General features: G+C 48.3%; 6 protein-coding genes across 6 annotated transcripts; 3 read left to right on the top strand and 3 right to left on the bottom strand.

Annotated features, from left to right (window-relative positions):
• Nucleotides 1-40: 40 nt before the first annotated feature.
• On the top strand, nt 41-1,888 carry PFICI_15272 (uncharacterized protein; the record flags this gene model as incomplete). The annotated part of the gene is made up of 6 exons (XM_007843853.1): nt 41-290; nt 344-554; nt 607-821; nt 878-1,054; nt 1,109-1,418; nt 1,519-1,888. 6 exons carry the CDS (start codon nt 41-43, stop codon nt 1,886-1,888), a joined length of 1,533 nt encoding a protein of 510 aa, XP_007842044.1.
• Nucleotides 1,889-2,252: 364 nt separating this feature from the next.
• Nucleotides 2,253-3,230, bottom strand: PFICI_15271 (uncharacterized protein; the record flags this gene model as incomplete). Its single annotated transcript, XM_007843852.1, has 1 exon — nt 2,253-3,230. One exon carries the CDS (start codon nt 3,228-3,230, stop codon nt 2,253-2,255), a length of 978 nt encoding a protein of 325 aa, XP_007842043.1.
• A 474-nt stretch (nt 3,231-3,704) lies between these two features.
• Nucleotides 3,705-4,956, bottom strand: PFICI_15270 (uncharacterized protein; the record flags this gene model as incomplete). The annotated part of the gene is made up of 2 exons (XM_007843851.1): nt 3,705-4,031; nt 4,102-4,956. The coding sequence occupies 2 exons, from the start codon at nt 4,954-4,956 to the stop codon at nt 3,705-3,707; spliced, it is 1,182 nt and encodes a 393-aa protein (XP_007842042.1).
• A 451-nt stretch (nt 4,957-5,407) lies between these two features.
• On the top strand, nt 5,408-6,078 carry PFICI_15269 (uncharacterized protein; the record flags this gene model as incomplete). Its single annotated transcript, XM_007843850.1, has 2 exons — nt 5,408-5,471; nt 5,603-6,078. 2 exons carry the CDS (start codon nt 5,408-5,410, stop codon nt 6,076-6,078), a joined length of 540 nt encoding a protein of 179 aa, XP_007842041.1.
• A 435-nt stretch (nt 6,079-6,513) lies between these two features.
• Nucleotides 6,514-7,702, bottom strand: PFICI_15268 (Phospho-2-dehydro-3-deoxyheptonate aldolase; the record flags this gene model as incomplete). Its single annotated transcript, XM_007843849.1, has 2 exons — nt 6,514-6,845; nt 6,898-7,702. 2 exons carry the CDS (start codon nt 7,700-7,702, stop codon nt 6,514-6,516), a joined length of 1,137 nt encoding a protein of 378 aa, XP_007842040.1.
• A 2,790-nt stretch (nt 7,703-10,492) lies between these two features.
• Nucleotides 10,493-11,666, top strand: PFICI_15267 (uncharacterized protein; the record flags this gene model as incomplete). Its single annotated transcript, XM_007843848.1, has 2 exons — nt 10,493-11,016; nt 11,084-11,666. 2 exons carry the CDS (start codon nt 10,493-10,495, stop codon nt 11,664-11,666), a joined length of 1,107 nt encoding a protein of 368 aa, XP_007842039.1.
• Between the last annotated feature and the right edge of the window lie 1,833 nt (nt 11,667-13,499).

Genomic DNA, 13,499 nt, shown 5'->3' with positions numbered 1-13,499 from the left:
GAACATAAACACTGCGCTGGGCAGCAAATGAACATTCAACATGCCTTCTCCATACGAGCGACTCGAAGAGCGACCGAAAAGCTTCTTCGCTGCATTCATGTCGCCAATCTCCAAAATAAAGACAGTTCTCTGGGGTCCTTCCTCCGTGGAGAGAGCCCTGGTTATCAAACTTGACAGCACTATTCTGCCGTATTTCTCCCTGATCTGGTTTCTCTTTGGCGTGAATCGTGCCAGTTATAGCCATGCATACATTAGTGGTATGAAGGAGGATTTGAACTTTCAAGGAAAAGGTCAGTATCGGCTTTCAAATCAGCCTGTCGCTTCTCAGCATCTGACTTTGCAGATTTCAATTATATGAGCACAATTTATCTCGTCTTTTATGCTATCTTCCAGATTCCCTCAACTTCGCTTCTCACCCTGGCACGACCAAAGTATGTCTTTGTTTTTGCAAACGTTGGCTGGAGCGTCTTGACAATGGTCACGTTTGCTATGCAACACGTCTACCAGCTTTTCATCTTGAATGGGTTTGAGGGGGCTTTTTCGGCTATTGCCTAGTGAGTAAGAACGATGGTCACTGAGAGACACCGGGAAGTTGACATTACGCAGCGTTGGTGCTCATTTCATCTATGGCTCATGGTACAAGCGATCAGAACTGAGCACAAGAGCAGCTGTCTTTTGCTGCTTCGGTCATTTGGGTTCCATTGCAGGCGGGTGGATTCAGGCTGGTCTCATTGAGTCACTCGACGGTAAAAATGGGCTTCCTGCCTGGCGCTGGGTCTTTATCATCGTTTCTCTAATGACAATACCAGTCGCAGCCTTGGGTATATACTCTTATCAGGCCAGTTACATGCCATCTCCAAGCTAATTCGTCCTGCAGGCTGGTTCATCATTCCAGACCTCCCTTCTCATAGAAGCGCTTGGTATCTGTCTCCAGAAGAGAAAGAAATTGCCGTCACTCGTCTCGGGCAATTCAAAAGACAGCAATGGGACCTGACAGTGTTTCGCCGTGTTCTTCTGAGCTGGCAATTCTGGTTGCTTCCATTTATTTTCATGCGTGAGTTCACATGCAGTCCAATCAACTTGATTCTGCTGACATTTGACTTTGCAGTCTATAGCCTGTGTGTCCAGAGCCTGGGGAATAATGTAATGCCACTGTGGATGGCCTCTCGCGGCTATACCGTCATCCAGCAGAACACTTATCCTACGGCTATATATGCCACTGCTATCGTAGGCACTATCGTCTATTCTGTCATTTCTGATAAGATCAATTCACGGTGGCAGCCTTCAATCGCAATCGGTGTGACCTTTATTATTGGCAGCGCCATCCTTGTGGCAGACCCAGCACAAGATGCCGCTCATTTCTTCGCATATTACCTTCTTGGAACCACCTATGCTCCTCAAGCATTGTGGTACTCTTGGTATGTCATCAAACTTGCTGTTCACTATCCTTTTGAAGACACCTCCTGGCCCAGAAGCTATCGTTGCACAAGGCGGCTAACGTGGTCCATGAACAATCAGGATGGCGGATGTCACGGCGCATGATATTCAACTCCGAGCTATCACAACAGGCTTCATGAACTCATTCGATTTTGCATTTGTTACTTGGTGGCCTCTTATATTTTATCCCGTTACTGATGCGCCAAATTATGAGAGGGGTTATATAGCGAGCTTGGTAACTGGCTCGCTCGTGATTCCGTTTATCGGTCTAATCACGTTTCTCGAGAGACGAGATCGCCAGGCAGGGAAGATTGGAATGACCTATCACGATGACGACATCTCGCAGCCAGCTACTGACAGAGAACACATATCAGAAGACACACATCAGCATCAAAACACACACAGCACAAAATCTCCACCCATTGTCGCGGGAACGGATTTGCAACAATGATTTACACAATCCTACATCAACTATGTGGATGGGCGGTGCCAAGATCTGGTCCATAGGCGGTACGTAGCCGGAGATATTTCTAGCAGTCATAGCTAGTAGTCCATCAAGTACTTATGATTTCCGGTACTCGAAACTTTGAGTGTGTTCAGGGCGTTATAGACGTAAATACATTTTCGAGTCGTCGAGAACATACTGCCTGACTGAGTTCGTACGGTACAATGGATTTTTCCGATTCCATCAGTAAATATTGCGTGCATCGTGGTGGGATTTCCGTCCCATCTACAAGTACAGAGCACTATGGCAGATATGCGTGATCCAATGGCAAAAGACAGCAAGTTTTATCCAAACTTTCAATGTGACGACGTTATGCTCGGGAAAAATTATCACATTCTGCCACAAAGTCAGAAATTTCCGCATTGAAGCGGTCCGGGTCCTCCCAGAACAACCAATGCCCACTTTCATACTCTGACCACTTGGCAATGCCTTCCGCAACACCTCTTTCTTTCCTGCCTTTCTCTACTCTTCGAATCGTCTCCCTCATTCCGTCTAGAGGAAAGCAGCCAGTCCTTTTCCCCGCCAAAACCAAGACGGGGACATCAATCGATTCGCATGCTTCTCGGTGGTCATACCTCGTGTGGTCTGCCAACAAACGAGCCAGCCACGTCGTATCGCATCTTCGAGACTCGCCCATGAAGAACTCCTCGTCTGCCTTTGAGCGCTCCTCACTGATGTCTTCCCCAGCGACCGGAGCGAAGCGATATCCCAGACAATCATTCACCAGACCTCTGAACGCATTCTCTGGCTCTGAGATCCAGGCATCTTGGGCGGCCAGCATGGACGCCTCATCAAAACAACCACGGTGTGCCTTGGACTGGTCCCATGAATCGAACGATGAGCGGTCCTGCAGAGGTGCCTGGTCAACAAAAACGTAGCCAGCAATGCCGGCATCGCCAAAGAGCTCAGAATATGTCCAAAGGATGGCGGCGCCAATGGAGCAGCCAACAGGTAGGATGCTGATGTCCCCGCCAGAGATACGAGAGGCAGCAGACGAACGCAAATGGAAGATAACCTCCCTTAGATCTGCAGCTAACCGCGCCACATGATACCCTCCTTGAGCGCGACCGGATGCACCATGACCCCTCAGGTCTACGGCCACGACCCACGCGACAGCCGACAAACTCTGAACGTTGCGCTGAAAATAGGCCGATGAGCCTGAAAACCCATGTATCAGGAGAATGAGCCTCTTGTATCGTGCGTCTCCCGTGGGGATTGGGCTGAGGGGTAGGGAGGTTTGAAAAGCGAGCTTGCAGCCATCGCTGGCCGTAATGTGTGCGTACTCCATTTTCGCCAAGTGCAACAAGATGATAGCAAATTTTGTATGTTGGTATATTGAAGGGGTAAAATTGGCGCAAGTAGGGGAGAGAATGCGTCTATTAGTACCTAGGCGGAGGCGTCCCTCCGGCAGAAGTTGAAACGAGCCATGATCCACCTCCAGTCTCGACACCGTATACAGCTCCGCTTCAAGAGTTCTAATTGTGCTCTACGTCAATTGAGCTGATCAAACCGCATTTCTCAGTTGCAGACTTGAAACTTTGCACGCATATTCATACCCGACCAAGCACATGAATCATAGCACGACGTAATTTATACGAGAAAGCCTAACATGATGAATACATATCAAAGGGGCCATTATCGTAGGCACGTGATCTGGTCAATTCGTAACGTGCCCTATAGTACATACAGGTCTTTTGATTTTACATAAGCTCGTGGGTGAGATAGTTTTGCACCAGCTTCACGGGCGACTCGCGCCTGCACCTCAAGCCTCGCCTTTGAACCAATACTTCTCCCGTGTTGCGGGAACGGACAGGTGTCCATGGTGAAGATCTCTCTTCCTGAATTCCTCCTCAATAAGCTTGTATTGACCAATTGCTTTGGCCTTGTCACCACGTGTTACTTGCTTGGGGGAGAATGCGACATTTGATAGGCGCACCAGCTGTTGGCCATGCTTTTGAATGTCTTCGGTCAAGGTCTTGGGCTTCGGTGGTTTCCTGAAGGTGGCAAGCAAAGAGGATACATTGCTAATGGCGGCGAGTTTGTGGTCGGGAATAAGCTGGCCGGTCAATTGAAAGATACGCTTCGTGATCTAAAAGGACAGGGCAAAATTATCTTGTCAGCAAAATATATCACGACGCATGACGGGCTGGTTGACTAACCGCAAACTTGACATTGGGATCGGCGAGAGGAAAGTGTGTCCACGTAGGGTCCCAAGATTTAAGATATGCCGTTGCCTCTTCGACTGAGCACATGGGGATGCCACTGCTTGCGGGCCTCTCCGAATCTCTCGTCTCTTGCACCTCCCAGGAGAGATCCTCGGCCACGGCACCATGATCTCCGACAAGCGTGGCTTCGCCACTCGAGTTGCATTGGACATCGAGAGCCAGCGCTCTCGCCAATTCCTCCGCGGCACCAATTGGCCATATCGCCGTCATTTCGCCCTCACGCCCAGCCCTCTTGAGGACGATCGTCTCTACAACTGCCCTGCGTACGGCAGTCTCCAAGACTCGGGGATCTTGGATCTTCTTCTTGGCCTTGAAACCAGCGAAATCCCCGCTCTTGTCCCAGTTCTCGCGACGGTCCCACCAGTTTTCCAAGCCCCCGACTGTGGACAGGCCTGCAGCCGACACAGCAGGATTATATGAAGGATCTTTGACTTGATCGGCTGAAACTGCTGTGCGGCGGGCTGGCGGCGGTCGGAAGGTACCCTCCAGTGTGCGGTACTCCTCTGCAGCGGTTTCTGCTAGAGATTCCAGTTCACTCTGGGATAGCTCATCTCGTCCAAGATTCTTTGTCGATGAGGGCGTCGGTTCATCTGACAAGGACTGAGGCAGTGAGGTCTTTTGCGAGTAAAGGCGCATAGAACAGGCGGATGTTGTCCTCGTCGCGACTTGAGCTGTGGAAAGGGGTGCTGCTCCAGCTGCGGCGCATTGCGTCGAAAGAGGTGCAATGAGCTGCCTCGATGCTGAGCATTGCCAAGCTGAAGGCTGACCTAACCTCGCTATCCTCCTCATTTTCTGTCAGGAATTGTGCGCAGAATGTCGATTTCCGTGCTGCAACAATCGAGGGCGTCGGTCTAGAGCTTCCCAGGTTCAAAGAGAGGTGAACTTTTCTGCCAGGATCACACCAACGAGCCCCACAATTTGAGTCGCGGTGGCTTGGGGCACATGTACAGCATTGAGTTGAGCCACAATTTATTCTATGCAAGTTACGCAGATGTACAAAGGATACTTGGAAACGTAATGTACCCACACTACCTTTGCATCCATTGATTGAACCACCAGACAGGAGGGACTCATCGAGGCATTCCACCAGCCTTTGGAAGGTCTGTATGCTGTCTACCACTTTTTGACAGTAGTGAGATCTCTCTTGATTTCCCTCGACGATGCACACCAGCTTGTCTACTCTGATCTGAGAGGCAGTCTGTCGCCGCCACATGTTTCTTTGACCTCCAATGCCACCACCATGATGCGTTTCCGAGTCCTCCTCCTGCTTCTCGGCGCCTTAGTGGCGCTGGCCGCCGCGGAATGTATGTATCGTCCACCGCGCAGTCTCTACATCAATCACGCTCTCTTCAGATCCATCCAATCATCGGGATGACCTAACGACAGTCTGGCTGGTCCATCTACAGAACGCGATGGCGCTGACAAGTGTTGATAGCGGCTCCGACCTTTTGCAAATGCACCTGCTTCACAAATAGCACAATCGTGCGCCTTGGCCCCAAGGATTCGGCGTCTTCTTCTCCCGCTGACCCTTCCACCAATACACAATCTCTCTTCCGCTCGCTGAATCCCTTCACCGCCGAACCACCGCCGTCTATTTCGAAACGAGCGGCTTCAAGCTCATGCGCACAGTGTACCCGCGCCTTCTGTCTAGCTTACAATTTGCCCATCTGCAAGAACGCAGAGGAGAAGGACGTGGTCACCATGTGCTTTCAGCGAGACTCGCGCAAGGATATGATTATCGTCTGGGCTTTCATTGTAGGCACGCTGGGGTTATTAGGATGGGCCGGCGTCAAGAGGGCCGTAGAATTTCGGGAAGGGAAAAAGGCTGCGGCAGCGAGTGGCAGGATCGGTCTACCAAGCAGAGCTGATCGTGGAAGTTATGCGCCAGTCGGAGCTACAGGTGGGAGATGATAGGCAAATATATGACCCAAAGAAAGGAACCTGGGGCAAAAAAGGAAAAAGAAAAACGACGCGCACGTTTCCATACACCTACCTAGGTACCTACTCAGTTGGGCTTTTGTTACCGATACCAAACATTTCATAGGTACGCTGGTCATCAATCAAAGCCGCCTACCAATAGAAAACACAAAGGGGGAAGAATGGGACAAGAAGTGAACCCTGACGCTTCATTGGGTTAGAGCTGCCTTTATAGGCTGATTTCCTCTTTTTTTTTTTTGAAAAAAAAAAATTCATTTTTCAAGATTGAGATAAAAGACAGATCAAAACGCCGTATCATTTTCCCCGGTGGACATATTCTCATTCCATTGAAATCCATTGCTTCTAGTTTGGCCTCTTCGCCGTCTCTTTTCCTTGCGTTGGGATGAGTGCATGCTTGCATATGAATAACTATCCCAGATTCTCCTCAAGCACAGTGACTTGGCCGGTACTATTACCATTCGCGTGGCCGTTTGCGCTGGTCTTGTGTTTCTCTCGGCGTTCCCGAATGGCGGCTGCCAGGTCTTCGAGTACCGCCACGGTGGAATTCCAGTCGATGCAAGCGTCGGTGATACTGACTCCCTTCTTGAGGCCTGAAGGGCCCTCGGGTGGGACTTTCTGGTTGCCCTCTCTGATGTTTGACTCAATCATGACGCCAATGATAGCGTTCTCTCCGTCGCGGAGCTGATCTCCAATCACCTTGGCAACCTTGGGTTGGTTGCGGTGATCCTTATTCGAGTTGCCTGGAGAAGAATTTAGCTTAAATTTTGACAGATAGAAATAGCATGGACTAACCATGGGAGCAATCAATCATAATAGCCTGCTTCTGGCCCTTCTTGATCAGAGTCTCCTTGGCTGCCTTGACGCTCTCAGCATCGTAGTTGGTTCCCTTGGTGCCGCCTCTGAGAATAACGAAGCCATGCTCATTACCCTTGGTTCGCGTGATGGCAGCAAGTCCCTCTTTGGTCACACCCATGAAGTGGTGCTTGGCGGCGGCGGCGCCAATTGCATCAATGGCTACTCCAAGGTTTCCATCCGTGCCGTTCTTGAAGCCGATGGGGAAAGACAGACCCGAAGCAAGCTCTCGGTGCAATTGGGACTCGGTAGTCCTGGCACCGATAGCTCCAACTGAGATCAGATCTGCCAGGAACTGAGGAGAGATTGTATCCAACATTTCGCTAGCAATAGGCATGCCACTTGCAGTAAGATCGCAGAACATCTGGCGTGATATCCGCAGGCCCTTGTTGATCTTGTAGCTTTCATCAATATCAGGGTCGTTGATCAAACCTTTCCAGCCCACAGTGGTGCGAGGCTTCTCAAGGTAAGCTCTCATGATGATACAGAGGTCGTCCTTGAGCTTTTCTGACAACTGACGCAGAAGTATGCAGTACTCGTGAGCCATGGCAGGATCGTGGATAGAGCATGGCCCAACAACGACCAGCAGGCGGTCATCCTTGCCCATGACAATAGCAGCGGCCTCGCGGCGGCCCTTGACGACCGTTTGCAAAGCGGTCTCGGTCATGGGAACCTCGGAGATCAGCAAAGCAGGTGGGATCAGGGGATCCTGACCCAGGACTGAAAGATCGTTAACCTTGAACATCACTCCCGATCGTATCGAATAATGGTGTAGCAATGATGAGGACACAAGATGAAGAGGGAAGCTTGTCAAGAGCTTTCGGTGCAGGCAGCTATAAGCTGTGGGAAGCGGCAGTCCAGTCAAGGTAGGAACCCGGTCAAAGGATCTGCCCCGCTGCTGACATGGTGGTCAAGCTGTGTTGTCCCCGGTGCATTTGGGGAGGTTGCAAGGCATGACAGATGAGGCCGATGCAGAATTTGTAATACCTACTTCTGGTGTCATCCACTTGAAGGGAAGCCATGTCGATTTGTGGTCTTCCCGTAACGTGAGGCAGGTTCAGGGTTACCACAATGCCTGCGTGGTGAGCAAAGGTTGCTATCAAACGTCTGAGACGGGGAGGTCAGGTAAAGACGTGGACGGGGAAGGCGGGTGAAACGGATAGATGCTTGAAGTTGTACAGAGAAGAAGGGAAGAGAGAAGAGGAGGGTAGGGGAGAGAGATAAAAAGTAATGGTTCCTGGTGGGGATGAGAAGGAATGGGATGAGCTGAGGTAAGTGCAGAGCGGTTCGTTTTGCTTGATTATCAAACAGCAGCAACTCCAACACGAAGAGAGAAGTAGAGTAAGTGGTTCAAAGTCTCAGAAGAGATGTCGGAGTCCGACTGAAGCAGGCCCTATGACTCAGATGTAGTCGTGAGTGTGCAATCAATCACTTAATCAGCCAGTGAATTGGCCGGCGCCCAGAAAGTGTGGAGGTAGGTGCCCGTAAATTTTCTTCCCATCACTGCATTACCGCCCAGGATCAATCTTCGGGGCTGCTGATAGTATGATGTAAGAGCAGGGGCGAGGCTTATCAAATCAAGGGTTTTTCTTGCGCTGCAGAAATTGATGCGTATATTCAATAGACTGGTGAAGCCAATTGATGGCCCCAATTTCTTGTCACGATAATCCATTGCATTATACCAGGAATTGTCGTTGTTGAGATTTGGAAACATGAATGCTGCTGCTCCAAGTACCTGAACTATGCGGTGGGGTAGTATTTAATGTACCGAACCCAGCTCCAATTACAGGTACCTTATGTGCATGCTAAAAAGTGCCATCAACTTGAGGATTGGGTCGTGGTGGCACCGCATTCGCTAGAGCTAACCAGGAAGGGGGGTTTTTTCTTTTCTGCTTGTTCTTCTTCGTCTTTCCTTTTATAAATGTATAAAAACGATTATTGTAATCATAAAAAATATGAAATGAAGACGTTCCACAATTTGAAATGTTGCAGCTTGAATGTGGTATAGATAAAAGAGAAAATAACGTCAAGAAAGAGACGAAGGAAAGGGCATGATCCCACTCGGTGCTTTCATGGATCTGGTTGTAAAGCAGAAATATATCGCATCGAATTGGCTGCTGAAGATTGGGGGCAGATGTACTACGCAGTACGTATCATGCACAGGCATGGCTCCAAGGTACATACCTAGGTAGTCATCATGATCATTTGCAAACATACGCCGATGAGAGATTTACAACATGATTTCCTTTTTCCTTCGTCTGCTACCTGGAGCCCGTCGTCTAATTTCCACACCTTGTAACGTGCAGACTCCCATGATGAAGTCATGGCTCGCAAAAAGCCAGACAGAAGGAGAGGAAACAAAACGTTTGTATTAAAAACTCCGAGAATGGAGCCCCTCGATACGCCGGCAAATAGCTTTAGAAATCCTTTCAAAGTGGATCACTAAGCGGACGGTCCAGACCTACAGACCTTTGGCGTCAGATAATATTCTGCACGTTTTTGCATCATTCGTTCTGTGTGCATTTCGCCCTTCCCGACACACCGCCCGAATTGCAGGTGCCAATCAATGGACAGGTATGTGCCGGATATCGGAGAAATCTATGCATAGCTGACGTCTTCGGGGCGGCTCTAAGCCCGTGCTCGGAGCTTTGTCGGCCATCGCAAACGAGGCGCCTGGATGGCATCGCGCGGCTGAGGTTTGGGCACGCATCATGATATAGAACATCGCAGTAACATGAGATCATGAAAGTCTTTATAGTCGACATATTTGTATACTATTTATATCACTACTATCCTCTTACAGATCCACGGCCAAGTCTAATGCAAGCTTCCCGTTGTCCCGGATCGCCAAGTCTGGGGAAATGTTATCCACCACCGGCTATGTGTTTTCCCCCTTCGGCTCCCATCGACCAATCGTCTCCTCCCAGCCCAGCGTTCAGTGCGCTGCTTGTTCCGCCCTTTTTGCTGCCGCTTAGATTCGGAATCGAGTGATCAACTGCCGCCTGGAAAGGTATATTTCAAAGAAACAGCTCTTCCCAGAATGCACCCTCAAGGCGCCTTCAGTGGACCCGACGATTCCTTTGAACAACTTAACCCTTTTGCGGCTAAATATGTTTCTTGTAGGCCCAATATACAGACACGGAGAACATGTCTCCGGCAACGCCTACGAACTGGTAGTACATGGGTTAAAAATGCGAATGGCGCCGGGTCAAGCTGACTTTGAAGGTTGACTTACTGGACACCCCTCAAAGTCAATGAATTCTCAACATGCTGTCCACGTATACTCAAAGTGCGAGGGCTTGGAGCTTTGTTGCTGAGGTACTGTCACTGTTTCTGCTCCTACTCCCTTCCCAGGCCGTACCCTTTGACGAGGGTTCATTACAAAGTCGGCAAAATGGGTATCACTGGGTTGCTTCATGGACTTCCATGCCACAATTGGTAGAGCAGAGCAATCTACCGCCGTCCCCCTTTGTGAGTCCTCCTGTATGGTGCACCTTGCATTTATAATAATCCCGGCCAAAAGCAAGGCAGTTCGATGTTCAAAGATGCTACGCTACGTCAAACTGTTCACCTATCCGTTGGTGGCGGACGTTTTCGATTTCAGCTATCCAATGCATTTGGAGGTAGTGATCTCCCCATCACAGCAGCATCACTGGCGTTTCCAGCGGACGGAAAGGCAGGAGCCAATACTATTGATTCTTCGCACATTATTGGGCTCAGCTTCAATGGGTCAACTTCGACTACAATTCCGAAAGGTCAGGTAGTCTACACGGACGCCGTTGACTTTCCGGTACCAGCACAGTCAGTGATTACGGTCACTCTATATTTACAAGCAGGGCAAACCGGAAACAGCATCACCGGTCACCCAGGAAGCCGAACAACATCTTGGATGCAAGGGGGAAATCATGTGAATGCGAGTGCAGTAACGGGGGCAAGCACTGTGCATTGGTATTTCCTAAGTGCTGTCGAGGCATGGGCAGACGAACCAACATCTGCCCTAGTTATTCTCGGCGATAGCATCACTGATGGACGAGGGAGTACTGATAATGCAAACAATAGGTGAGTAGTCCAAATGTTGGGCCAATCTTCTACTTTTGTGTCTAATGGGCTAACTCATTTCACGCAGATGGCCAGATCTCGTCTTGGAAAAGATGCAAAAATCCGGCGTAACCAATATCGCTTCAGATAATCAAGCTGCCGGTGGCAATACTGTTCTCTCTGGTGGCCTAGGCCCACCTCTCATGCAGCGCTACAAGCGAGATCTGCTACAGACGGCGGGAGTCAAGTATGCTATCATATTCGAGGGTGTCAACGATATTGGTGGCGGCTCAGCCGACTCTTCGACCCAATCTCGCATAGGAGACCAGCTCATATCTAGTTTTCAACAAATCGCCTCGGACGCGCACAAGGCCGGGATCATAGTATTTGGAGCCACCATCACGCCGTTCGGCGGCAACGGACAGAGCTACAGTAACCCAACGCGAGAAGCGACCAGACAGCGTGTAAACAATTGGATCTTGGGCGGTGGCAACGGTAGTTTTGATGCGGCAATCGACTTTGCAAAGGTCCTGGCAGATCCGGGGAATCCGGCGAATTTGGCAAGTCAATACGACAGTGGTGATCATTTGCACCCAAATCCAAAAGGCTATCAGGCCATTGCTGATGCATTCCCATTGACTATCTTCAATAGCAACAGTACTCTACATTGAGAAAATATATGGAGAGCATGTTCGGTTTGCTAGAGTGGTGGCAGTGGACATTGAATCATAAAGCTCAATTACATGCATCGAGTTGCTAATGTAGTCCAAGATTAGCGGAAAGTTCACAGATAAAAAGTTGTGAAGACATATGAGGGAAAAAGAAAAGAAGTAGGTAATTAAAGCAACCGTCGCTCGAACCGACTTCAATGTCCTTGACTAGCCTGTTCGAAAATTGTTTCACTTCCAATCCTTTGACTGCCGAAGCGAACACTAGTAAGCAACCCAACCTGTAGTGTTACCGTCCTTGGTTCTAATACCATTAAAAAGTAAAGATATTCAAATTATAGTAGAATTATCCCTGCCATATATATATATACATTATATAATCCGGAATATACTACGCTTACGAGAGTGGCTCTGGGAACAATTAACCATTAGCGAAAAAACGCAAGGCTCGCATCTAGTGGCATAAGCGCCATAAAACAGTGAGGAGAAACAAGTGGCGACAAAAAATGGATGATAAAGCCAGGAGGGCATATGAATCTCTCAACTTTCGAAGGAGAAATCGCTAAAAAAAGAAACATCGCCCGATGCGAGGGTCGAACTCGCAGCCTTTGGATGACAGCGGCATCAGGATGTTGATGTAAAAGTCCAACGCTCTAACCAATTGAGCTAACCGGGCTTTTCTTGCTTGGGTGAAAGTCAACTGGCTTATTACAAATTACTAAGTATGTGCAAATCCGGGAATGTGGGCGGATGAAAAGCAGTGGATCTGATTGAGAGATCATGAGTCAGATAGGTGGGACTTGTTCTTGGTGTACGTAAAAGCAATATGCGCGTAGTCATTGGGGGCCGCGTTAATGAATTTGGTTTGAGATAGGTCTTGTTATGCAGGCCGTTTCCAGGGAGGGACAAATCATGTTGAATAATGACCATACTTTAGCAATATCCTGAAAAAGCAAGGTTCATGCATTGTCCCGGGCCAATGCCGACGGGCATGGTATTTTAAGCCGCTGTAAGAAATACTTAAGCTATTGATTGGGCACCTTAGTTACTGAAGTCTGATTCGATATGACATCCCCTTTAGCGCTGTGTTTCCCTTTATCCCCTTAGCTGGCGAGCACCCTCCTTGCCTTATATGGTAGGTTAGGTACGCTAAGTCTGGGAAAACTGGAGTACAGCCCATTATTTCAACGAAAGCCTCCGCGTTTCTTTGCATTTTACTCCTTATGAATCGGGTTCAAAAAAAATGAAAAAATAATATTTAAATATTTTAAATGCTTATTTATCTTATATTAAGTGGAAGAATCAAGTTTTCATTATTAATACTAAATTATTCCAGCTAAACGTTCGAGGTATGCATCCGCATATATTATTAGCTATCCTAATAAATACTTCTTAGCGATTAAAGCAAAAAGGGTGGTGCTCGCTAGCTAAGGGGATATGAACTTTTTGTTTAAATCGTTATCGAATGGCAGCTTAGAAAGCGCTCGCTAATAATTTACACTTTATCGTTAATTATCTTTCCGGCAGGATGCATAAATCATTTTACCGTCGCTAAAATTTAAATAATTAATATTGACAATTAATCGCAAGTCACAAAATATTAACACTGTGAAAACATGTCTTATGAATTCGTATGATAAAGCGGGGAATTAAATTAAATGATAAAAGCTAATCTCGAAAATCCGAGGTGAGCTATTGCTATTAGCATAGTATATTTGCCTTTATATTAGAAAGCCGTTTATATTTTTAATTTTTAAATGAATGTGATTGCTTTTGCAACGATTTAATGAGAGTTCACCATATTTTCGCGGCACACTCAAAACATTCGTCATTAAT

This window comes from Pestalotiopsis fici (assembly GCF_000516985.1).
Source record: "Pestalotiopsis fici W106-1 unplaced genomic scaffold PFICI_Scf_16, whole genome shotgun sequence".
NCBI classification, from domain to species: Eukaryota; Fungi; Ascomycota; class Sordariomycetes; order Amphisphaeriales; family Sporocadaceae; genus Pestalotiopsis; species Pestalotiopsis fici.
The sequence above is the reverse complement of the archived record's forward strand: the minus strand, read 5'-3'. Positions and strand labels throughout refer to the sequence as shown.